The 27,594-nt window shown below is 43.1% G+C and overlaps 1 protein-coding gene across 3 annotated transcripts in view; it reads left to right on the forward strand.

Annotated features, from left to right (window-relative positions):
- xpnpep1 (X-prolyl aminopeptidase (aminopeptidase P) 1, soluble) overlaps positions 1-5,966 on the forward strand; it is a 122,417-nt gene extending 116,451 nt beyond the window's left edge. For 2 of the 3 annotated variants that reach the window (XM_072238880.1, XM_072238879.1), the window contains exon 21: positions 5,620-5,966. In XM_072238880.1, the coding sequence (XP_072094981.1) occupies positions 5,620-5,742 (123 nt within the window). In that variant the 3' untranslated portion in view covers positions 5,743-5,966. The remainder of the gene's footprint in view (positions 1-5,619) is intronic. The other variant, XM_072238881.1, reaches the window with a different exon arrangement.
- The last annotated feature ends 21,628 nt before the right edge of the window (positions 5,967-27,594 follow it).

Below are 27,594 nucleotides of genomic sequence, written 5' to 3' on the forward strand. Positions count from 1 at the left end.
CTACAGAGAAGCTGCTTGGGAAACTGAAAGGCCTGAAGGTAGATAAGTCACCTGCATCAAATGGTCTACACCTCAGGTTTCTGAAAGATGTGACTGAAGAGATTGTGGAAGTATTAGTAACGATCTTTCAAGAATTAGTGGATTCTTGTATGTTTCCGGAAGAATTTTGCATCAGTCTTCACTGTGGAAGGCGCAAGCAGTATGCTGGAAATTCGAGAGGCATTAATAATGTTCTCAAAAGAATCACTAGATTCTGGCATGGTTCCGGAAGACTGGAAAATTGCAAACGTCACTTCACTCTTCAAGGAAAGAAAGAGGTAGAAGAAGGGAAATTGTAGGACAGTTAGTCTGACCTCAGCGGTTGGGAAGATGTTGGAGTCGATTGTTAAAGGATGTCGTTTTAGGGTATTTGGTGGCACATGATAAAAACAGGCCATAGTCAGTATGGTTTCCTTAAGAGAAAATCTTGCCTGAGAAATCTGTTGGGAGTTCTTTGAAGAAACAAGCAACATTCTGAACAAGGAGAATTGGTGGATGTTGTGTACTTGATTTTCAGAAGGCCTTTAACCAGGTGCCACACATGAGGCTGCTTAACAAGCTACGAGCCCATGGTTTTGCAGAAAAGATTCTAGCATGGATAAAGCAGTGGCTGATTGGCAGTAAGCAAAGAGTGGGAATAAAGGGAGCCTTTTCTAGTTGGCTGCTGGTGGCTAGTGGTGTTCCATAGGGGTCTGTGTTGGGACCATGTCTTTTTACATTACTTGTCAATGATTTGGATGAAGGAATTGATGGCTTTGTGGCCTGTTAGACAGTATGAAAATTGTGGAAGAACAGGTAGTGTTGAGGAAGCAGAGAGGCTACAGAAGGACTTGGACAGATTAGGAGAACGTGCAATGAAGTGACAGGTGGAATACATAATCGGGAAAGATATGGTTGCAAGGCTGTGGGACCGGATGGCATCCCAGGGCGGGTACTTGGGATATGCGCGGCACAGCTGGCAGTGTAGAGTGCCCTCGTGTTTCAAAACATCAACCATTGTCCCTGTGCATAAAAAGACCAAGGTAACATGTCTGAATGACAGCCTCACCTCAAAAATATAAGCAAATACTTTGATAAGCTGGTCAAGGACAATATCTGTAGCATGCTACCACGCACACTGGACTTCCTACAGTTCACCTACAGACACAGCCGATCGACAGATGATGCAATAGCCACAGCTCTACACACCATCCTTACATATCTGCAGAAGGATGCTTATGTGAGAATGCTGTTCTTGGATTACAGTTCAGCATTCAACACTATAATTCCCTCCAGGCTTGACAAGCAGCTCAGAGACCTCGGCCTTCACTGTGCCTTGTGCAGCCGGATCCTGGACTTCCTGTCCGATCACCGCCAAGTGGTAGGATGCACTCTCTCACCTCTGTCCCTCTAACCCTCAACACAGGAGCCCCTCAGAGCTGTGCCTGAGACCCCTCCTTTACTCTCTGTATACCCATGACTGTGTTGCCACACACAGCTCCAATCTGTTAATTAAATTTGCTGACGATACGACATTGATTGGCCTTATCTCAAAAAATAATGAGGCAACCTACAGAGAAGAAGTCATCACCTTGACACAGTGGTGTCAAGAATCCTCTCCCTCATATCACAAAAACAAAGGAGCTGGTTGTGGACTACAGGAGGAATGGATACAGGTTAACCTCTATTGACATCAACGGATCTGGGGTTGAGAGGGTGAACAACTTTAATTCCTCGGCATACACATCACTGAGGATCTCTCATGGTCTGTACATACCAGCTATGTGGTGAAAAAAATTACAACTGTGCCTCCTTCACCTCAAATGGTTGAAGAAGTTTGTCATGAGTCCCCAAATCCTGAGGACTTTCTACAAGGGCACAGTTGAGAACATCCTGACTGCCTGCATCACTGCCTGGTATGGGAACTGTACTTCCCTCAATTGCAGGACTTTGCAGGACTCTGCAGAAAGAGATGTGGACAACCCAACACATCTGTAGGTGTGGATTTCCCACTATTCAGGTTATTTTCAGAGACAGGTGAGTGAAAAGGGCCCGAAGGATCACTGGGGACCCGAGTCACCCCAACCACAAACTGTTCCAGCTGCTACCATCCGGGAAACAGTACCGCAGCATTAAAGCCAGGACCAACAGGCTCCGGGACAGCTTCTTCCAACAGGCCATCAGACTGATTAATTCACACTGATACAATTGTATTTCTATGCTATATTGACTGTTCTGTTGTACATACTATTTGTTACAAGTTACTATAAATTGCACATTGCACATTTAGATGGAGAGGTTATGTAAAGATTTTTACTTCTCGTATGTGAAGGATGTAAGAAATAAAGTCAATTCAATTCATGCATTTTGGTAGAAGAAATAAAAACATAAACAATTTTCTAAATGGAGAGTAAATTCAAAAATATGAGATGCAAAGGGATTTGAGAGACTTCGTGCAGGATTCCCTAAAGGTTAATTTGCAGGTTAAGTTGGTGGTGAGGAAGGCAAATATTAACATTCATTTCAAGATGATTAGAATAAAAGAGCAAAGATGTAGTGTTGAGGCTTTATAAGGTGTTGGTGATTCCTCACTTGAATTATTGTGAGCAGTTTTGGGCCACTTATGTAAGAAAGGATGTGCTGATATTGGAGAGAGTTTAAAGGAGGTTCACAAAAATGATTCTGGGATCATATGAAGAGGGTTCGATGACTCTGAGCCTGTACTTCCTGGAATTCAGAAGATAGAGTAGATGTGGAAAGGATGCTTCCTATGTTGGTGGAGTCTAAGATCAGAGGACATAGCCTTGGAATGCAGGGATGTCCAGTTAAAATGGAGATGAGGAATTTTTTTAGCCATAGAATGGTGAATCTGTGGAATTTGTTGCCACAGGCAGTTGTGGAGGCTAAGTCATTGGGTGTATTTAAGGCAGAGGTTAATAGATTATTGATTAGTCAGGGCATGAGGGGATATGGTGAGAAGGGAGGAGATTGGGGCTGAGAGGAAAATGAATCAGCCATGATGAAATGATGGAGCAGACTCGGTGAGGCAAATGGCCTAATTCTGCTCCAATATCTTCATGGTCTTGTATGCCTATGACCAGATAATCTGCTTCTTAATTAGTAATGCCCTTTGGGGTTATAAAAATCGGCCTTTTCTCTAGGGAAGGGTGACATATTTCTTCTAAAGGAGGTGTAAGTTGCTCCTTCACTCTACCCCCCTTAGCCCCCTTACCCCTCCCCGTTATCAGAGTGACATGAAGCCATAGGAGCAGGTGGTGTGTGTGATATGAGCAGCTGCTGCATGTCACAAGTCCTTGTTTTGTGACCACTGACACCAGGCAATCTCTGAAGAATATTGATAATGGCTGGGGTCACTTGTTTTGTAAAGACACTGCCCAGAAGAAGACAAATGCCAAGCCATTTCTGTAGAAAAAATTGTGAAGAACAGTCACACTCATGAAAAGACTGATTGCCTATATTAGTGGTCTCCAACCTCCGGGCTGCGGACCAATACCGGGCCACGAAGCATGTACGGGTGCAGCAGTAGCCGGAGCACACCTAGCACATCTTTAAGAAAAAAGCCGAAATAAACAAGCTAATTAATTAGGTGCCGCCCAGAAGCCGGTCTTCATTAGAGGAACTGAGGTGGAGAGGGTCAATAACTTTAAACTCTTCGGCATTAAGGATCGATGTTTCTCTCTCTGAAAAGTGTCAGAGGATCTGTCCTGGGACCAGCACGTAACTGTCATTACAAAGAAAGCACGGCAGCGCCTATACTTTATTAGAAGTTTGTGTAGATTCAGCATGTCACCTCGATCCTGACAGCCCTGTCTTTTCAGCCTGTCTGGGCTGGCGTTTAAATTGACCAAACAATGGAACAGCTAAAGGCTCCAGAGCCCTGGAAAGAAGAGTGAACATCACATAGAGCAAGTGAAATCAGCAATCGCCTCTGAACTGGGCCGACATTTATGTGCTGGGCGGCACTTAATTAATTAACTTGTTTATTTTGTTTTTTTTCTTAAAGATGTGCTGGGTGCACTCCAGCTACCACCGCACCCCTGCATGCTTCGCGGCAATGTATCGGTCCGTGGCCCGGAGGTTGGGGACCACCGGCCTACATCATACAACACTGCACATAATGAGCAAAAGATTCTCTTGGGGAATAATTGCTGTTTGAAATAGTGTCTTGTTTGTTTTGAGGAATAAGGCTGTAATTGATATCCCCTTGAGAAATAACATCTCCATCAATACAATTGTTCCTGACCTGCGCACTAGATTGTTGGCTTCAGATGGAGTCTTTTTCTGTTGATCAGTGTCAGAAAAGCAGAATTAAATTCACTGTAACAAAATGTTATAAGACCATAAAGCATGAAAGCTTCTGGGGTGGGGAATGATGACTTTTTAGGGGAATTGTACTCCATACTGAGAAGTGATAGTTCACAGGAGGTTGACGAAGTGAATATTGGACAAGCTTAGGTAAAAGAAAGGCAGTGAAGTTTCTAGGGCTGAGGGTGGGTGTGGAGTTGTAGTTCATAACGTGAAATAAAGTTCATTTTCATGTCATGAAGGTTCAAACTTGACAATGATTGGGGAACAGAATTTGTTGCAATGAGGTAGTTGTTAGTCCTTAAAATGTTGTCAACTGGTTGTCTCATCTAGGTGATCATGGCACTGTAGATTGCCAGTAAGACTGCAGAATCAATAGCAGCTCATCACCTACTACATATGAACATCTTAATCAGCCATTTAAAATGAACTTCAAAATTGGTTTTGAAATCTATGAATATTTATTTCGTATATAAACTGTGTGCCATTTCCTAAAATGAATGTTCTGAAATGTAAGAGAGAATGAAAGTGAAAAATTATAATAAAAAACGAGAAACTCTGCAGATGCTGGAAATCAGAGCAACACACAAAATGCTGTAGGAACTCAGCAAGCCATACAGCGTCTATGGAAGAAAGTACAGTCGATGTTTTGGGCCAAGGCCCTTCAGCAGGAGGGTCTCGGCCCGAAATGTCGACTACTTTTTTCCATAGACGCTGCCTGGCCTGCTGAGTTCCAGCATTTCGTGTGTGTTGAAGAATTATAAAATGCTGTTTAGAGAAACTGAAATATTGACTAGATAAATTACCACAGACTAGATTTGAATGAATAAAGTTTGGCCCAGCAGGAAGATGCAAAGGCAAATTAAAGCTTGTACTTTTATAGTTTCCTAAATAGTTAAAATTTGTGGGTAATTGGATTTAAAATAATATTTATTTCTGCAATGTACTTGAACAGGAGTTGTATGGCTGACAATATGCACTTGTACTGACAATATGCACAATTATTTGACTGAAATCTCTTAATTCCGTGGACCCATATGTGATTAGAACAATTATAGATTTATCAGGCACCCTTTGGAGTGTGGGAAAGCCATCTGGCTCTACATTCTCGAATGCTAAGATCTCTTGTCTTGCAAAGACTGATTTCTTTTTGTTTTCATTACTCATTTGTATCAAAACTCAGTTCCTTTTGATGCTCTCAACAGAACACTTAACTTTTTTTTTGCTGTGCTTAACTTTATGATGAATAATCCCACTTTTATCAATGTCTTTCAGCGTGATTGGCTGAACAGCTACCACCGGTTATGCCGAGAAGTGATGGGAGCAGAACTGGAGAAACAGGGAAAACTGAAAGCGTTGCAGTGGCTCATGAAGGAAACGGAACCAGTCAGCAGATGATGGGCCAAATGAAGTTTGCAAAAGGAAACATTTTATCTCTCTAATCTAATTTTGACCTTCTGTAAAATGTACTTGACTGATAATTCAACATCATAATACACTCCCAGAGCTGGAATGATTTCTCCTTTAATGTTGCTATGTCATTCTTACAAAATAAAGTATCTCATGTTTCTAAGTTTTCAGTACCTCTATTTCCTTCTGGTTTGACTTTCAAAAAAACTTGCACCTCCTCCCATGAAACTTTTGTAATATAACAATTTTTACAAAGATGTTTTAGTCAATGTTTTTGATCACTTTGGTGCTTAGAAATGAAGGAGTTATTTAAACTATAAAACCTAGAAGTAGAATTGAAATTCAATGTCCGTACATGCAGCCAGCCACAAAACAAAATCAATAAAACCCATCTTTAAAAAAACTATCGAACACCCAATGTGAAGGAAAAAACAAATCATGAAAACAATAAAAATAAGGAAATAGCATTTGGAACTCAAGTTCACAAAGTAAGTCTACAGCCACGAAGCCAGTCACAACCAATCCAGGAAGTTAGAGAAGTCAATGGCATGAACATCGACTTCTCTAACTTCCGCTAATGCCCCAGCTCCCCCTTGTACCCCATCTGTTATTTATTTATATACACAAATTCTTTCTCTCTCTCTCTCCTTTTTCTCCCTCTGTCCCTCTGACTATACCCCTTGCCCATCCTCTGGGTTTTCCCCCCCTTCCCCCTTTTCCTTCTCCCTGGGCCTCCTGCTCCTCTCATATCCCTTTTGCCTATCACCTGTCCAGCTCTTGGCTCCATCCCTCCCCCTCCTGTCTTCTCCAATCATTTTGGATCTCCCCCTCCCCCTCCCCCTCCCACTTTCAAATCTCTTACTAGCTCTTCCTTCAGTTAGTCCTGACGAGGGGTCTCGGCCTGAAGCGTCGACTGTACCTCTTCCTAGAGATGCTGCCTGGCCTGCTGCGTTCACCAGCAACTTTGACGTGTGTTGCCAATCCAGGAACCTGTTAGTTGCCGGCCACAGCCTTTTAAAACGGCCAAACAGTGGGTCATTCCTCACTCCTGGACCCGGGCCCTGGCACTTCATTACACCTTCGGGCCCGGGACTGCTATCTCGGTTTGGCCCATACCTGAGCTTTCCGATCCGGTTAGGCGCTTGAATTGGTCATGTATCAGCTTATCCTTGCTCTCAAGCCTGGGGCCTGCCTCAGATCTGCTGCTTTGAATCACCTTAATGTCTGCTCCAGCAATTGCTATACATTTACTCATTCCTCACCCTCTCAGGCCCAGGCCCTGCCACCTTGATTTGGTGCATACGTGCCACGCTGCAACCTTCCTACACCTTCAAGACTTAAGTTCACACCACAAAAATGCCATGTTATACAGGTGGTTCATAAGCTCAACTCTGAAAGGGAAGTTACGGGTTATTGATTGCAGTGATCATTATTGAGAAAAACTGTAATTAATAAAGTAGATCATAGTCTTGTTTGCCGCCTGCCAACAAGTCGTTGTGCTTCACCAGTGCCATCTTAAACCACTTGATCCATCCAGTCTGCTGTGCTATTCCATAATTGCTGATTTATCCCTGTCAACCCCATTCTCCTGCCTTCTCCCATAACCTTTGATGCCTTTACTAATGAAGATCCTATCAGCCTCCTCTCTAAATACACCCAGTGACTTAGCCTCAACAGCCATCTGTAGAAGTGAATTCCACCTTTTGGCTGAATGAATTTTTCCTCATCTCTATTTCTAAAGGGATGTCCCTCTATTCAGAGGCCATGTTCTCCAGTCCTGGACTCCCCCACCATGGGAAACATCCATCTATCTAGACCTTTCAATATTTGACAGATTTCAATGAGATGCCCTGTAGCAATGGATGAAGTATTCATTAATTCTGAGATCATTGTTTGGGTAGCTTTATTATTTGAGATTTTATTGAATTTGTACAAAGTACTGCTACATATGAACCCCAGTAGTCTCAGCCTTGTTCAACATCCCCCTTAGCTCACCTCTGCACCAGCCATATGTTGGTTTTAAAACCTTATTCCTTTGCTACTTTCCTCCCTTGCTTTGGCCTATTCTTTCCCTGTAAGCTTTCCAAAATATTCAGTCTTCTGAGATACATATTCTCCAAAAAATGCCTTTTATACATTCCTGAATTCCAAAAACTGTCCATGGGTTTGCTTGACTTTTCATGCCTTGAACCTAGGCTTCAAGAATTTCTTCCTGAAGCCCTGTTTCTACTGAACACATCTATCCTCAAGACCTTGATCTCTCTCGTACTTTTGTAAATCGTCTTCTAGTTTTCCTTGATAATACTCTAGTGAAAGCAATTCATCACAATGTGGTATTAGACAAAGTTTAACAACTTTTGTAATGTGTGTATCATTGGTAAATCCAGAGTGGGTTGCCCTATTAAAATGGCACTGTGCCACCTTCTTGCGTACTTCTTGTCCTGTATAATATGTTCCCACAATTCCCTGCTGTTTGAGGAGGGAATTCCAGGATTCAGGGTCAGGTTTATAATCATCTGTAAATACGTTTTGTGGCAGCAATACAGTGCAAGACAAAAACATGCTGTAAGTTACAATCATAATGTCTTTATCTGTCACATGTATATGGAAACGTGCTGTGAAAGACCAATACAGTTTGACAATGTGCTGGGGGTAGCCCACAAGTGTCGGCATGCTTCTGCCACCAACATATTATGTTTGCAACTTACCCTAACCCATAGGACTTTGGAATATGAGAGGAAGCACAAGCACCCATGCCATCAGGGTGGGAACATACAAACTCCTTTCACACAGCAGTGGGAATTGAACCTGGATCTTGCAGCTAGCACTGTGAAGGATTATGGAAATCACTATGCTGCTAAACTGTCCACAACAAATAGTGCAAAGCAAGAATAGCGAGACAGCATTGTTGGGTTAATGGACCCATCTGATGGCAAAGAATTAGTAAGACTGCACTAATTTGAGCATTCAACTAGTATGCAAATGACAACACACTGCAAATACAAAAAAATTAATGAAGCAATAATTATTGAGGACATGAGATGAAGAATCCTTAAAATGAGTCCATTGGCTGTTGGAACACATCAATGATGGGGCGATTGAAATTGAGTGAAGTTATCTTCTTTGATTCAAGAACATGATGGTTGAGCATAGTAACTGTTCCTGAAACTGGTGGTGTGAGTCTTCAAGCTCTTGTAACTGCTTCCTGATGACAGTGGGGAGAAGGGAGCATGTCCTGGGTCTCTGATGATGGATGCTGCTTCCCTGCAATAACTCTTCATGTAGTTGTGCCTCACACATAAAAGTTGCTGATGAATGCAGCAGGCCAGGCAGTATCTCTAGGAAGAGGTACAGTCGACGTTTCAGGCCGAGACCCTTCGTCAGGACTAACTGAAGGAAGAGTGCGTAAGGGATTTGAAAGTTGCAGGGGGAGGGGGAGGGATGGAGCCAAGAGCTGGACAGGTGATAGGCAAAAGGGGTACGAGAGGATCATGGGACAGGAGGTCCGGGAAGAAAGACAAAGGGGGGGGGGAACCCAGAGGATGGGCAAGGGGTATATTCAGAGGGACAGAGGGAGAAAAAGGAGAGTGAGAGAAAGAATATATGTATAAAAATAAGTAACAGATGGGGTACCAGTGGGAGGTGGGGCATTAGCGGAAGTTAGAGAAGTCAATGTTCATGCCATCAGGTTGGAGGCTACCCAGACGGAATATAAGGTGTTGTTCCTCCAGCCTGAGTGTGGCTTCATCTTTACAGTAGAGGAGGCCGTGGATAGACATGTCAGAATGGGAATGGGATGTGGAATTAAAATGTGTGGCCACTGGGAGATCCTGCTTTCTCTGGCGGACAGAACGTAGATGTTCAGCAAAGCGGTCTCCCAGTCTGCGTCGGGTCTCGCCAATATATAAAAGGCCACTTCGGGAGCACCGGACGCAGTATATCACCCCAGCTGACTCACAGGTGAAGTGTTGCCTCACCTGGAAGGACTGTTTGGGGCCCTGAATGGTGGTAAGGGAGGAAGTGTAAGGGCATGTGTAGCACTTGTTCCGCTTACGCGGATAAGTGCCAGGAGGGAGATCAGTGGGGAGGGATGTGGGGGGACGAATGGACAAGGGAGTTGTGTAGGGAGCGATCCCTGCGGAATGCAAAGGGGGGGGAGGGAAAGATGTGCTTAGTGGTGGGATCCCGTTGGAGGTGGCGGAAGTTACGGAGAATAATATGTTGGACCTGGAGGCTGGTGGGGTGGTAGGTGGTAGGTTTGTCCGCCAGAGAAAGCAGGATCTCCTAGTGGCCACACATTTTAATTCCACATCCCATTCCCATTCTGACATGTCTATCCACGGCCTCCTCTACTGTAAAGATGAAGCCACACTCAGGTTGGAGGAACAACACCTTATATTCCGTCTGGGTAGCCTCCAACCTGATGGCATGAACATTGACTTCTCTAACTTCCGCTAATGCCCCACCTCCCCCTCGTACTCCATCTGTTACTTACTTTTTTCACATATTCTTTCTCTCACTCTCCTTTTTCTCCCTCTGTCCCTCTAAATATACCCCTTGCCCATCCTCTGGGTTCCCCCCCCATCTTCCTTCCCGGACCTCCTGTCCCATGATCCTCTTGTATCCCTTTTGCCAATCACCTGTCCAGCTCTTGGCTCCATCCCTCCCCCTCCTGTCTTCTCCTATCATTTTGGATCTCCCCCTCCCCCTGCAACTTTAAAATCCCTTACTCACTCTTCCTTCAGTTTGTCCTGACGAAGGGTCTCGGCCTGAAACGTCGACTGCACCTCTTCCTAGAGATGCTGCCTGGCCTGCTGCGTTCACCAGCAACTTTTATGTGTGTTGCTTGAATTTCCAGCATCTGCAGAATTCCTGTTGTTTATGTAGTTGTGCCTATTGGTGGGGAGGGGTTCACCAGTGATAGACTGGGCCATATCCACTACTTTTGTAACATCTATAGATACTTGTCAAAGTTGTATATATCATGCTGAATCTCTGTAAATTCCTTATGCTTTCTTCATAATTGCTCTTACACACTGGGGCCAGGGCAGGTCCTCCAAAATAATGACATAGAGGAATTTAAAATTGCTGACCCTCTCTACTGGTGATCCTCTGATGAAGACTGGCTCATGGACATCTGGTTTCCTTTCTCTGGAGTCAATACTCAGCTCCTTGGTCTTGTTGACATTGACTAAAAAGTTGTTGTTATGGCATCACTCAGACATTTTCAGTCTCCTTCCTATATGCTGATTCATCACCACAGGGGGCTAAGCACACAAACTTGTGGTTCATAGAACCATAGAACATTACAGCAGAGAAACAGGCCTTTTGGCCCTTCTTGGCTGTGCCGAACCATTTTTCTGCCTAGTCCCTCTGACCTGCACCTGGACCATATCCCTCCATACACCTCTCATCCATGTACCCATCCAAGTTTTTCTTAAATATTAAAAGTGAGCCCGCATTTACCACTTCATCTGGCAGCTCATTGCACACTCCCACCACTCTCTGTGTGAAGAAGCCCCCCCCCCAAAGTTCCCTTTAAACTTTTCCCCCTTCACCCTTAACCCAAGACCTCTGGTTTTTTCCTTCCCTAGCCTCAGTGGATAAAGCCTGCTTGCATTCACTCTATCTGTACCATCATAATTTTATAGACCTCAATCAAATCTCCCCTCATTCTCCTACGCTCCAGGGAATAAAATCCTAACCTATTCAACCTTTCTCTGTAACTCAGTTTCTCAAGTCCCAGCAACATCCTTGTAAACCTTCTCTGCGCTCTTTCAACCTTATTAATATCCTTCCTGTAACTTGGTGATCAAAACTGCACACAATGGTCCAAATTCAGCCTCACCAATGCCTTACCCAACCTCACCATTACACTCCAACTCTTATACTCAACACTTTGATTTATAAGGGCCAATGTACCTAAAGCTCTCTTTATGACCCTATTTACCTGTGACGCCACTTTTAGGGAAATTTGTATCTGTATTCCCAGATCCCTCTGTTCCATTGCTCTCCTCAGTGCCCTACCATTTATCTTATATGTTCTACCTTGGTTTGTTCTTCCAAAGTGCAATACCTCACACTTGTCTGTATTAAACACCATATCCCATTTTTCAGCCCATTTTTCCAGCTGGTCCAAATCCCTCTGCAAGCTTTGACAACCTTCCTCACTGTCCACTACACCTCCAATCTTTGTATCATCAGCAAATTTGCTGATCCAATTTACCACATTATCATGCAGATCATTGATATAGATGACAGATAACAATGGACCCAGCACTGATTCCTGTGGCACACCACTAGTCACAGGCCTCCACTCTGAGAAGCAATCCTCTACTACCACTCTTTGGCTTCTTCCATTGAGCCAATGTCTAATCCAATTTACCACCTCTCCATGTATACCTAGCGACTGAATTTTCCTAACTAACCTCCCATGCGGGACCTTGTCAAAGGCCTTACTGAAGTCCATGTAGACAACATCCACTGCCTTTCCTTCATTCACTTTCCTGGTAACCTCCTCGAAAAATTCTAATATACTGGTTAAACATGGCCTACCACACACAAAGCCATGTTGACTGTCCCTAATAAGTCCCTGTCTATCCAAATATTTGTAGATCTTATCTCTTAGTAGTCCCTCCAATAACTTACCTACTACTGACGTCAAATTTACCGGCCTATAATTTCCCAGATTACTTATAGAGCCTTTTTTAAACAACGGAACCACAGGAGCTATCCTCCAATCCTCCGACACCTAATCCACAGATACCGACATTTTAAATATATCTGCCAGGGCCCCTACAATTTCTACACTAGTCTCCTTCAAGGTCCGAGGGAATACCCTGTCAGGTCCTGGGGATTTATCTACTCTGATTTGCCTCAAGGTAGCAAGCACCTCCTCCTCTTCAATCTGTATAGGTTCCATGACCTCACTACTTGTTTGCCTTATTTCCATAGACTCCATGCCAGTTTCCTTAGTAAATACAGACATAAAAAACCCATTTAAGATCTCCCCCTCTCTCTTCATCTTTATCAGAGTTCCAATATCCCTTGAGAACCAAAGTTCCTTACTCTTATTCACTTTGCCTTTAATCCTGACAGGAACATACAAACTCTGCACTCTCAAAATTTCTCCTTTGAAGACCTCCCACTTACCAATCACGTCCTTGCCCAAGAATAACCTGTACCAATCTATGCTTTTTAGATCCTTTCTCATTTCTTCAAATTTGGCCTTTTTCCAGTTTAGAACCTCAACCCAAGGACCAGATCTATCTTTATCCATGATCAAGTTGAAACTAATGGTGTTCTGATCACTGGAACCAAAGTGTTCCCCTACACACACATCCGTCACCTGTCCTAACTCGTTTCCTAATAGGAGATCCAATATTGCATCCTTTCTAGTTGGTACCTCTATATATTGATTTAGAAAACTTTCCTGAACACATTTTACAAACTCTAACCCGTCTAGACCTTTAACAGTATGGGAGTCCCAATCAATATGTGAAAAATTAAAATCCCCTACTATCACAACTTTATGTTTCCTGCAGTTGTCTGCTATCTCTCTGCAGATTTTCTCCTCCAATTCTCGCTGACTATTGTGTGGTCTATAATACAACCCCATTAAAGTGGCCATACCTTTCCTGTTTCTCAGCTCCATCCATATGGCCTCGCAGACAAGCTCTCTAATCTGTCCTGCCTGAGAACCGCTGTAACATTTTCCCTGACTAGCAATGTCACCACACCCCCCTCCAAACCTTCATTCCTCTGCCTCTATCACATCTGAAACATTGGAACCCTGGAACATTAAGCTGCTGGTCCTGCCCCTCCTGTAGCCAAGTTTCACTAATGGCTATAATGTCATAATTCCATGTGTCAATCCACGCCCTCAACTCGTCTGCCTTCCTCTCAATACTCCTTGCATTGAAATAGACACACCTCAGAAACTTATTACCACCACACACAACCCTTCTATTTATGACTTTGCATGAACTTTTAACAACATTCATTTTCACCCCCATTCCACTATTTGCTCTGGCACTCTGGTTCCCATCCGCCTACATCATACTTTCCATAACTACCTTTCTTGTTTCCTTTACCTTACACAATTCAATAACCTTCTCCTTAGTGAATACCGAAGAAAAGAAATTGTTCAAAATCTCCCCCATCTCTTTTGGCTCCGCGCATAGCTGTCCACTCTGATTCTCTAAGGGACTAATTTTATCCCTCACTATCCTTTTGCTATTAATATAATTGTAGAAACCCTTTGGATTTATTTTCACCTTACTTGCCAAAGCAGCCTCATATCTTTTAGCTTTTCTAATTTCTTTCTTAAGATTCTTTTTACATTCTTTATATTCCTCGAGTACCTCATTTCTTCCAAGCTGCCTATATTTATTGTAGATCCCTCTCTTTTTCCGAACCAAGTTGGAAAAATGTCGCTTGATTTAACTTTATAAGAGGTGAGAGTATTCAAGCCCTGCCACAAGAGTTGAGCATCCTTTGTTGATTCTAGTTTGGTTCGGAATTGCCAACTTGTTTGTGAAATGTCTTTCCAGAGATTGTATCTGGATCTTTAACTTTCTTAGTCACCAGACCTCGATGCTTCTGATCTGGTTCTCAGCAGACTGCTGATCTCATAGTTTATCCAAGGATTTTGCTTGGGGGCTCCGAATGATTTTGTGGGGACACACTTGTCTACAACTGTTTTAATAAAATCTGTGACAACTATGATGTATTCACTCAGATCCCGACATAAATCCTTGAACACGGCCCAGTCCAATGACTCAAAGCAACCCCTGCAACCACCTTTTTGTTGTCCCAATCTCTAGACCTTTACTCTTTGGCCTCTGCCTGTATGCAAGTAAGAGGACAGACAAATGATTCGATTTATTGAAGTGTGGTCTGGGCATGGAACAATGTTTTGGGACTTCTGGTGCTACAGGTATATACTGATGGCAATTGGGCAGGGTTTCTTTCAAACAAGTCCAGTTGAAGCCCTCGACTATGATTTGAAATGCATCAGGATGACTCTTTCTTGTTTGGAGATGGCATCACGCAGTCTCAAGCACTTCATTATAGTCGGCCACTGGTGATTTGTAAGCTGCAGTTAGTATTATGGAGGAGAACTCCCTAGGTAAATAGAACAGATGGCATATGACTGTTAGGTGTTGAAGGTCGGGGAGCACAAGTTCAACAAAACTGCTATGTCAGACCACCACCGATAGTTTATCTTGAAACACACAGCTCCAGCTTTTGCCTTTTCTGAATCAGCAGTTCGATCCATAGAGAAAATCAAGAAGCCTTCTAGTTTCAACCAACATGATGACCTGATTTGTTGGTCCATGGCCCCTTCTATTGCCACAATGAAGCCTCACTCAGGTTGGAGGAGCAACACCTTATAGTCTGTCTGGGTAGCTCCCTGCCTGATGGTATGAACATTGATTTCTCGAACATCCGGTAATGACCCGCCCTCCCTTCGCCATTCCCCATCCCTATTTCTCTCTCTGATCTTATTTCCTTACCTGCGCATCACCTCTCTCTGGTGCTCCTTCCCCCTTCCCTTTTTTCCATGGCCTCCTGTCCTCTTCTATTCAGATTCCCCTTTCTCCAGCCCTTTGTCCCTTTCACCAATCAACTTCCTAGGTCTTTACTTCACCCTTTCCCCCGTCCTGGTTACACCTATCACCTACTACCTTGTATTTCTTCCTTCTCTCCTCCGACCTCCTTACTCTGACTTCGCAGCTTTTATCTCCAGTCTTGATAAAGGGTCTTGGCCCAAAATGTTATCTGTTTACTCTTTTCCATAGATGTTGCCTGGTCTGCTGAGTTCCTCCAGCATTATGTGTGTGTTTCTTGGATTTCCAGCATCTGCAGATTTTCTTTAGTTTGTGATTAGCCTTTTGCTTTGATTGCTGTATCTGGCATGCTGAGAGAAAGCCAAGTCTCGCTCAGACATAGAATACAACAGTCTCTCATTTCCCTGCAATACAGCAATCTAGCCCTTACATTCCTGAACCAACAATTCCAGATCAGCTTCTCCTCAGCCATCAGTTTTTTGAGTGGTCCCATGAACTCATGAACACTACCTCTGTTATTCCTTTTTTTCTGCACTATTTATTTTTGTAAGTTATTGTAATTTTGTGCCTTTGTACTATTGCTGCAAAGCAACAAATTTCATGTCATGTCAGTTATAATAAATCTGATTGTTTATGATTTGTGCAAGTTCTTTGATGATTTTCTCTTCATATGGTGATGATACACTCTGATGTCATTGACTGGTTTTGATGAATAAAGAATACGTTCATACAGTGGCTTTCTTGTTTGCTCATGAAAATTGATGATTTGTGGAAAGTGTCTCCTTTACACACTCTCTATATTTACACTCTTTATGTTTCCCTTATTTCTGATTGTATTCTTGTATTACCTAGCTGGTTGAAATTGCCTGTAAAATAGAAATTAATATTAGTATTTCAGTGTTCCCTTCCATAGTTCTGGTCTTTATTTTATTAATATGAGTTAAGGCCATTGGCAATTTACCAAAACTACTTTAAACAAATGTTTAGTTTTTCCTCCTAAAACTAAATTAAACTAAAATGCTGATATTACTTTTACCAAGAAATGTTCCTGTTCGTTTTCTGTATCTTTCTATTTTTGTTTAATCTTTTAAATATAGATAGTCTGTTCAGTTGTACTGAGTAGCCCCATTTTATTTTGCAATTTCATTTGTTTCTACCCTGGTGATAAAAGTTTATTCGTTGATATGTAACTTCAAGAAATTTAGCTAATATTTAGTTGTAGTGCACAGATCTGATATTCATATCCTTATGAAGCAATTGACAACTTGATGGATGATTGATATTCAGTCTCAGGCCTTGGCAATTTGTCCCTGTAACCCAAAGCAATGCTCTTTCTCCTAATTTAGAAATGTATTTGTGTTTGAAATTTATAGCTGTGGCATTTTTGGAAAAGACTTTCTCATACTATAGTGCATGGATACACGGAATGAGCTGTCAGAGGAAGTGGGTATGATTACATGTTTTAAAAGACACTTTCAGTAGATGTGTGCGCAGAAAAGATATAGAGGGACATGGGCCAAACTGCAGGCAGAAAAGATATAGAGGGACATGGGCCAAATTGCAGGCAGATGGGACTAGCTCAGGTAGGTAACTTGGTCATCATGGAAGAGATATGCTGAAGAATCAGCTTCTATGCTTTAAGACCATCAAATCACAAGATATAGGAGCAGAATCAGGCCATTTGGTCATCGAGTCTGCTCCACCATTTCATCATGGCTGATCCATTTTCCCTCTCAGCCCCAATCTCCTGCCTTCCCCACGTATCCCTTCATGCCCTGACCAATCAAGAATCTATCAACCTCTACCTTAAATATAGTTAAAGACGTGGCCTCCGCAGCTGCCTGTGGCAAGAAATTCCGCAGATTCACTGTTTTCTGGCTAAAGAAATACTTCCTCGTCTCTGTTCTAAAAAGACGTCCCTCTATTCTGAGGCTGTGCCCTCTAGTCTTGGATTCTCCCACCATAGGAAACATTCTCTTCATATCCACTCTATCAAGGCCTTTCACCATTCGATTTGTTTGAATTAGGTCATCCCTCATTAGTTAAAAAAAACATAGCAAAAACATAGAAAACCTATGAATTCTTCTGAATTCTAGTGAATACAGACCCAGAGCCATCAAACGCTCTTCATATGACATGCTGTTGAATCCTGGAATCATTTTCGTGAACCTCCTTTGAACACTCTCCAGTTTCAGCACATCCTTTCTAAGATAAGAGGCCTAGATCTGCTCACAACACACCAAGTGAGGTGTCAACAGTGCTACATAAAATCTGAGCATTACATCCTTGTTTTTACATTCTAGTCTTCTTTGAAATGAATGCTAACATCGCACTTGTCTTCCGCACCACAGACTTAACCTGCAAATTAACCTTTAAGGAATCCTGCACAAGGACTTCCAAGTACCTTTGAACCTCAGTTTTTGTATTTTCTCTCTATTTAGAAAATAGTCTGTGCTTTTATTTCTTCTACCAAGGTGTATGACCATACATTTCCTGACACTGTATTCCGTTTGTCACTTCCTTGCTCATAATTCAAATCCAGCTAAGTCTTTTTCTTTGCTTCCTTAAAACTACCTGCCCCTCCACCTATCTCCATATTTTCTGCAAATTTTGCAACAAAGCTATCAATTCCATCATCTGAATCATTGACATATAATGTAAAAAGAATCGATCCCAACACAGACTCCACTGATCACTGGCAGCCAACCAGGAAAGGTTTCCTTTATTCCCACACTTTGCCTCCTGCCAATCAGCTACTGCTTTATCCATGCTAGAATCTTTCCTGTAATACCATGGGCTTGCAGCTTGTTAAGCAGTCTCATGTGTGGTACCTTGTCAAAAGCCTTTTGAAAATCTAAGTACACAACATCAACCAATTCTCTTTTATCTATCCCACTTGTTATTTCTTCAAAGAATTCCAACAGATTTGTCAGGCAAGATTTTTCATTGAGGAAACCATACTGACTATGGTCTATTTTATCATGTACCTCAAAGTATTCTGATACCTTATGCTTAATAATCGACTTCAAGATCTTCCCAACCACTGAGATAAGACTAACTGACCTATAACTTCCTTTCTTCTGCCTCTCTCCCTTCTTGAAGAGTGGAGTGACATCAGCAATTTTCCAATCCTCTAGAACCATTCCAGAATCTAGTGATTCTTGAAAGATCATTACTAATGCCTCCACAATTTCTTCGGCTACCTCTTTCAGGACCCTGGTGTGTGCACCATATATTCTGCTGCTGACTTATCTACCTTCAGACTTTCAGTTTTTCAAAAACCTTTTCCCTGCTAATGGTAACTTCACACACTTCATGACCCCTATGCACCTTGACTCCTGGAACTTCCAACATACTGCTGATGTCTTCCACAGTGAAGATTGATGCAAAATACTGATTCAGTTCATCTGCTATTTCCTTATCCCCATTACTACCTTTCCAGCATCGTTTTCCAGCAGTCCAATATCAACTCTTGCCTCTCTTTTACACTTTATGTATCTGAAGAAATTTTTGGTGTCCTCTTTAATATTATTGGCTAGCTTGCTTTCGTATTCCACCTTTACCTTCTTAATGATTTTTTTTAGTTGCCTTCTGTTGGATTTTAAAGTTTCCCAATCCTCTAACTTCCCACTACTTTTTACTCTATTATGTGTCATTTCTTTGGCTTTCATTTTGGATTTGACTTCTCTTGCAGCCACAGTTCTGGATGCTTGCCTTTAGAATACTTTGTCCTCTTTGGGATGTATATATCCTATGCTTTCTGAATTGTTTCTACAAATTCCAGCCATTGGTGCTCTGTCATCATCCCTGCCAGTGTTCTTTCCCAATCAACTTTGGCCAACTCCTCTGTTATGCCCCTGTAATTCCCTTTACTCCTGACAGATCTGACCTTAGCTTCTCCTTCTCAAATTTCAGGGTAAGTTGGACTGGATCATATTATGATCACTTGCCCCAAAGGTTCTTTCACCTTAAGATCTCTAATCAATTTCGGTTCATTGCACAACGTCAATCCAGAATCACAAACAAGAGAAAATCTGCAGATGCTGGAAATCCAAGTAATACACACAAAATGCTGGAGGAACTCAGCAGGTCAGGCAGCATCTGTGGAAAAAAGTACAGTCGACGTTTCAGGTCGAGACCCTTCAGCAGGACTGGAGAGAAAAAGCTGAGGAATAGATTTGAAAAGTGGGAGGAGGGGAAAGAGAAACGGCAGGAGATAGGTGAAACTTGGAGGGGAAGAGATGAAGCAAAGATCTAGAAAGTTGATTGGTAAAAGAGACAGACGGCCATGGAAAAAAGAAGAAGTGTGGGGGGGCGGGGTGCGGAAGGAGCACCAAAGGGAGGCAATGGGCAAGCAAGGAGGTAAACTGAGAGAGGGACAAGGGGATGGGAAATGATGAGTGGGGGGTGGGGGGTGTGGTGTGGTGGAGGCGTTACCGGAAGTTTGAGAAATCAATTTTCATGCCTCCATGTTGGAGGCTACCTGAATAGTGGCCACTCATTTTAGTTCCATTTCCCATTCCCATTCTGATATGTCCATTCATGGCATCCTCCACTGTCGGGATAAGGCCAAACTTATGTTGGAGGAACAACACCTTATATTCCGTTTGGGTAGACCTGCTAAAGGGTTTCGGCACAAAATGTCAACTGTACTTTTTTCCATAGGAGCTGCCTGGCCTGCTGCGTTCCTTCAGTATTTTGTGTGTGTTACCCAATCCAGAATAGCTGATCCCCTCGTGGGCTCAACCACCAGCTGCTCTGAAAAGCCATCTAAGCATTCTAGAAGTTCCCTTTCTTGCAATCCAGCACTAACCTAATTTTCCCAATGTACCGTGCATATTGAAATCCCCCATGAATATTGTAATATTGCCCTTTTGGCACGCATTTTCTAAACTCCCCTTGTAATTTGTAGGCCACATCCTTTCTACTGTTTGGGAGTCTGTATATAACTCCCATCAGGGTCTTTTTACCCTTATAGTCCCTTAGCTCTATCTACAATGATTTAACTGTATGTCACCTCTTTCTAATGATATGATTTCATTTTTTATCAAATGAGCATCGCCACTTCGTCTGCCTTCCTGCCTGTCCTCTCAATACGATGTGTATCCTTGGACATTAAGCTCCCAGCAATAATCTTCTTTCAGCCATGATTCAGTGATGCCTACAACATCATACTTGCCAATCTGTAACTGTGCTACAAGTTCATCTACTTTATTCTGTATACTATGTTCATTCAAATACAACACCATCAGTCCCATATTTGTCTTTTTGAATTGCAACTCATCCTGTTGACTGCAATTTTGGCCTATCATCAGTCAGTCAGTGGGTGCCATAGAAACCATAGAAGCCAGAGGAAAAACTACAGCACAGAAACAGGCCTTTTGGCCCTTCTTGGCTGTGCCAAACCATTTTCTGCCTAGTCCCACTGACCTGCACACGGACCATATCCCTCCATACACCTCCCATCCATGTACCAGTCCAATTTGTTCTTAAATGTTAAAAAAGAACCCGCATTTACCACCTCGTCTGGCAGCTCATTCCACACTCCCACCACTCTCTGTGTGAAGAAGCCCCCACTAATGTTCCCTTTAAACTTTTCCCCCCTCACCCTTAACCCATGTCCTCTGGTTTTTTTCTCCCCTTGCCTCAGTGGAAAAAGCCTGCTTGCATTCACTCTATCTATACCCATCATAATTTTATATACCTCTATCAAATCTCCCCTCATTCTTCTACGCTCCAGGGAATAAAGTCCTAACCTATTTAACCTTTCTCTGTAACTGAGTTTCTCAAGTCCCGGCAACATCCTCTTAAACATTCTCTGCACTCTCTCAACCTTATTAATATCCTTCCTGTAATTTGGTGACCAAAACTGAACACAATACTCGAGATTCAGCCTCACCAATGCTTTATACAACCTCATCATAACATTCCAGCTCTTATACTCAATACTTTGATTAATAAAGGCCAATGTACCAAAAGCTCTCTTTACGACCCTATCTACCTGTGACGCCACTTTTAGGGAAATTTGTATCTGTATTCCCAGATCCCTCTGTTCTACTGCACTCCTCAATGCCCTACCATTTACCCTATATGTTCTACCTTAGTTTGTCCTTCCAAAGTGCTATACCTCAAACTTGTCTGTATTAAACTCCATCTGCCATTTTTCAGCCCATTTTTCCAGCTGGTCCAAATCCCTCTGCAAGCTTTGAAAACCTTCCTCACTGTCCATTATACCTCCAATCTTTGTATCATCAGCAAATTTGCTGATCCAATTTACCATATTATCATCCAAATCATTGACATAGATGACAAATAACAATAGACCCAGCACTGCTCCCCGTGGCACACCACTAGTCACAGGCCTCCACTCAGAGAAGCAATCCTCTACTACAACTCTTTGGCTTCTTCCATTGAGGCAATGTCTAATCCAATTTACCACCTCTACATGTATACCTAGCGACTGAATTTTCCTAACTAACCTCTCATGCGGGACCTTGTCAAAGGCCTTACTGAAGTCCATGTAGACAACATCCACTTCATCCACTTTCCTGGTAACCTCCTCGAAAAACTCCAATAGATAGGTCAAGCATGACCTACCACACACAAAGCCACATTGACTGTCCCTAATAAGTCCCTGTCTATCCAAATGCTTGTAGATTCTGTCTCTTAGTACTCCCTCCAATAACTTACCCACTACCGATATCAAATTTACGGGCCTATAATTTCCCAGATTACCTTTCAATCCTTTTTTAGACAACGGAACAACATGAGCCACTCTCCAATCCTCCGGCACCTCACCTGTAGACATTGACATTTTAAATATATCTGCCAGAGCCCTGTAATTTCATCACTAGTCTCCTTCAAGGTCCGAGGGAACACACTGTCAGGCCCTGGGGATTTATCCACTTTAATTTGCCTCAAGACAGCAAGCTCCTCCTCCTTTTTATTCTGTACAGTTTCCACGATCTCACTACTTGTTTCCCTTAATTCCATTGACTTCACGCCAGTTTCCTTAGTAAATACAGACCCAAGAAACCCATTTAAGATCTCCCCCATTTCTTTTGGATCCACACATAGCCGAACACTCTGATCTTCAAGAGGACCAGTTTTATCCCTTATAATCTTTTTACTCTTAATGTACCTGTTAAATCTCTTTGGATTATCCTTCACTTTGACTGCCAAGGCAACCTCATGTCTTCTTTAAGCCCTCCTGATTCCTTCTTAAGTATTTTCTTGCACTTTTTATACTCCTCAAGCACCGTATTTACTCCCTGTTTCCCATACATTTCATACAACTCCCTCTTCTTCTTTATCAGAGTTGCAATATCCCTTGAGAACCAAGGTTCCTTATACCTATTCATTTTGCCTTTAATCCTGACAGGAACATACAAGCTCTGCACTCTCAAAATTTCTCCTTTGAAGGCTTCCCACTTACCGATCACATCCTTACCCGAGAACAACCTGTCCCAATCCATGCTTTTTAGATCCTTTCTCATTTCTTCAAATTTGGCCTTCTTCCAGTTTAGAACCTCAACCCTAGGACCAGATCTATCTTTATCCATGATCAAGTTGAAACTAATGGTGTTATGATCACTGGAACCAAAGTGCTCCCCTACACACATTTCCATCACTTGTTCTAACTCATTTCCTGATAGGAGATCTAATATTGCACCCCCTCTAGTTGGTTCCTCTATATATTGATTTAGAAAACTTTCCTGAACACATTTTACAAACTCTAACCCATCTAGACCCCTAACAGTATGGGAGTCCCAATCAATATGTGGAAAATTAAAATCCCCTACCACCTCAACTTTATGATTCCTGCAGTTGCCTGCTATCTCTCTGCAGATTTTCTCCTCCAATTCTCGCTGACTATTGGGTGGTCTATAATATAACCCCACTAATGTGGCCATACCTTTCCTGTTTCTCAGCTCCACCCATAAGGACTCAGTAGACAAACCCTCTAATCTGTCCTGCCTGAGCACTGCTGTAATATTTTCCCTAAAAAGCAATGTTACCCCCCCCATCTTTCATTCCTCTGCCTCTATCACATCTGAAACAATGGAACCGTGGAATATTAAGCTGCCAGTCCTGCCCCTCCTGTAGCCAAGTTTCACTAATTGCTATAACGTCATAATTCCATGTGTCAATCCACGCCCTCAACTCGTCTGCCTTCCCCGCAATACTCCTAGCATCGAAATATATACACCTCAGAAGATTTTTACCACCACTCACAACCTTTCTATTTGCGTATTTGCTTGAACTTTTAACATCATTTATTTTCATTCCAGCCACACTGTCAGCTCTGGCACTCTGGTTCCCATGCCCCTGCAAATCTAGCTTAAAGCATCCCCAACAGCACTAACAAACTTCCCTGAAAGGATATTGGTCCCCTTGTAGTTCAAGTGTAACCCGTCTCTCTTATACTGGTCCCAACTGCCCCAGAAGAGGTCCCAATGATCCTGAAATCGGAAACCCTGCCCCCTACACTAGTTCCTCAGCCACTTGTTCATCCTCCAGAGCATCCTGTTCTTACCCTCACTGGCATGGGTGCCGTCCTGAATCCGGGGCTGGTGACTATGCGCTTCCATCTTCTTCGATCTTGCGACAGCACCAAGTACAGCCTCTCCTCCAGTTTGTTCTCGCTGGCCGCCTTGGCACCGCCCGCTGCCGCCCCCGCCGCCCCCGCCAAACTTAAGCCCGCGTCCGCTTCTTCGAGCTCGGCCCTTCCTTAGACAGAGGCCTTGGGCAGGTCCAGGCACACGGTGCAGCGCCCACGTTCATCATGTCTCTTCTAACTGGGTGCATAGCATACGATTCGTGGATACGTGGTGAGGCTTTAATCTCTTCCACGGAAGATGGCTGTTGGCTCACAAGGAACTCATCGGCTATTTGTCAGGTCTTGTTTACTTTTAGTTCTACAGGGTGTCCTCACACCCTCCTCACCAGGCTAAGTCCAGTGGGGGAGCCAGCCCAAGTCGTCGACCACTCGACCACAGCCTCCAGCCGAGCGCTGGGCACCCCCTCCTGACAAATCTCTCCGAGTGCCTGGTGCCCGACCGAAAATCTATCACCAACCTCTCCTTGATTGAAGTCTCACAACACATTGCCTCTGTTTGTAAACCACCTACCTCATCTTCAGCCAAAGTTCTCATCCCCTTGCCAAATTAGTTTAAACACACCTGAGCAACTCTAGCAAACTTGTCCTCAATGATATTGGACCCCCTCCAGTTCAGGAGTAACCTGTCACTTTTGTATAGGTCGTACCTTCCCCAGAAGAGATCCCAATGATCCATAAATCTGAACCCCTGTCCCCTGCACCAGTTCCTCAGCCACACATTCACCTGCCTAATCATCCTATTCTTACCCTCACTGGCACATGGCACAGGCAGCAATCCGGAGATTACTACCCTGGAGATCTTGTTTCTCAACTTTCTACCTAGCCCCCTAAAATATCTTGTCAGTACCTGCTCACCTTGTCTACCTATATCATTGGTGCTAATATGTACCAAAAGTTCTGTCTGCTCACCCTGACCCTTGGGAATGCCATGGACCCGATCCAAGACATCCCTGATCCGGGCACCAGGGAGGCAACATACCATCCGGGTATCTCTATCACACACACAAAACCTTATCTCTGTTTCTCTGACTATGGAATCTCCTATCAACACTGCCGTCCTCTTCACCGCTCTGCTCTTCTGAGCCATTGCACCAGACCCAGTGCTAGAGAATTGGTCACTATGGCTCCCCCCGCCCCCAGAGGATCGCCCCCCTGCACAATAGTATCTAAAGTTGTATACTCATTATTGAGGGGAATGGCCACAGATGTACTCTGTGTATTTCCCCTCCTTTCCCTCGTATGAGCAAAGTTCATCGAACTGCAGCCCCAGTTCCTTAACACATTCTCTCAGGAGCTGCAACTTGCAAACCTTCTGCAGATGTTTTTATCTCCCAGACTTCCCACATTCCACAGAGAGTACAAAACATTGCCTCTGGAGCTATTTTCACTAAGCTACTATGCCCTAACAGTTGAGGAATGAACAAATAAGAATACAGAGAGAGTAACTTACAAGATACTTTACCTTGCCCAAGCCTGATCTCACCAGGCCTGATGAGCCAAAGCCACTCTAAAGACTGGCACACTCAGAGACTAGCCACTCCACTTACACTTGACTTATTTTAATCAGCTCTTTCTAATGAATACCTCTTGCTGACTGGTTGCTTCTCAACTCAGAGAAACTGCAGCGAAACTCTGCCTCTAAAATCTTGATCCTCGTCCTGGTTAAAGGGTAGCTCTTTTACACACCCCTAACACTGATTGTCCAACTCCTGATTCCACCCCTGATGTTTATTGCTCTGTGACTTCATTATCTCTTGTGTCAACGATGAATGAATGCTAAATCGAAGCACACAAGTTTGTCTTACATCATGAGATATATGCAAATGATCAGGGTCATAATCCTTTCTTTAAAATAACTGGTCATGCTTAAAATATCATCCTGGAAATACAAACTTCTCCCAAAGCGTTTCGACCCGAAACTTTGACTGTACTTTTTCCCAAAGATGCTATCTGGCTTGGCCTCCAGCATTTTGTGTATGTTACCCGGATTTCCAGCACCTGCATATTTTCGCCTGTTTGTCCCCAAGGTGGATTATCTTTGTTCAGCTCTGCCTGATTTTATGTACCAAAATGAAACTATAAATCTGTGCCATTGTTATTTATTGTTATGTTATTGTAGCCCCCCTGGCCAGCCTCAGGGTTGCTCAGCTCGCTGTCGTCTAGGGAAACAGCCTCGGCCCCGCCAAACTGGATAATTAGTTTGTGTGGATGCTGTGTGAGGTACCCCACCCCGCCCAAATAACAGACTATACACCAGATGCAATTAAATGATTTACAGTTTATAGATATTACTGGAATTATATAATTAATAGAGAATAAAATATAAAAGGAAAATAAAAGGCTCCACACTTATCAAAGTTCTATCTCTTCGTGCACAGAACAGATGGAGCTCAAGAACCTTCTTCTTCACCCTGCGACCTCTCAGACCACCTCGACCGGCCGCCTGGGACCAACAACCGTGGTCGACCAGATGCTCCACACGAGTCCATCTCCATCTCCTCGCCGAACGCCCTCCTCGGGGTCCGACCCCCTTAGCGGATATCACAGCACCTGGTCCATCCTCTGTCTCGCTCTCCCGCCTTCTGCCCCAAACCCCACGCATACAGTAACTTCAAATACACCAAAACCATAACAACTATCCCAATTGGTTCATAACATCTCCTATCAGTAACGTGATTCAACAAACTGCTAGCGGGAAGAACTTTCTCAGCGTTTAACATAACAAAGAAGCATTCCTAAGTATAACATAACAAAGAAGCCATTTTAATTAGCCTCTGCAGTAACATAAAAGATGAAACCCCCTTACATTATTTCAAGATACAGCACAGAATTAGGCCCTTTCAGCCCAACAACCTGGAGCCATCCAATTACACCCATGCAGCCAATGAACACATTAACCTGTAGGTTTGTGGTCTGCTGCAGGAAAGTGGAGCACATGAGGAAACACACCCAGTCACGGGGAAGGATGCACAGACTCCTTATAGACAGCAGCAGGAAGTCAAACTGGATAGTTGGTGCTGTAACAGTGTAATGCTAACTGCTACACTACCCATTATTAGAATGAAGAGTAACTGACCAACACTAAACTAGACTTGACAACCCGCCTTAGAGTACTGAAATGTTATGTTTATCCAGTTATGTTACATGGCTCAGAATGTTGGACAATATCTAGTAACATGAAGAAAAGAATTGAAGCAGCAGAGATGTGGTTTTTGAGGAGGATGCAAAGAATATCATGGACGAAACGAATATCTAATGAGGATGTCATGAACAGAGCAAACACAAAAAGAGAAATAATGTTTGAGATGATGAACAGGCAATGTGACTTCATTAGACATGTGATTAGGAAAGAGGAGTTAGAATGCACAGTAATTATGGGAAAGATTAAAGGGAAGAAAGCAAGTGGAAGGCAAAGACAAATGATGATGGAGACAGCAGCCAGAGAACTGGAAATGAATATCAATGAATTGATCCACTTGACCCGAAATGGGAGTGTGTGGGCCATGGCAGTCAAAGCTCAAACTGGGCACGGCTTCTGATGATGATGATGATGATGATGATGACCCTAGTTCAGAGCCATTATCCCAGGTCTGGGTGTATTGATGCCAATTCTGATGAAGGTCATTGATCTGCTTCTCTTACTACGGA

This window comes from Mobula birostris, chromosome 21, assembly GCF_030028105.1.
Source record: "Mobula birostris isolate sMobBir1 chromosome 21, sMobBir1.hap1, whole genome shotgun sequence".
Lineage (NCBI taxonomy): Eukaryota > Metazoa > Chordata > Chondrichthyes > Myliobatiformes > Myliobatidae > Mobula > Mobula birostris.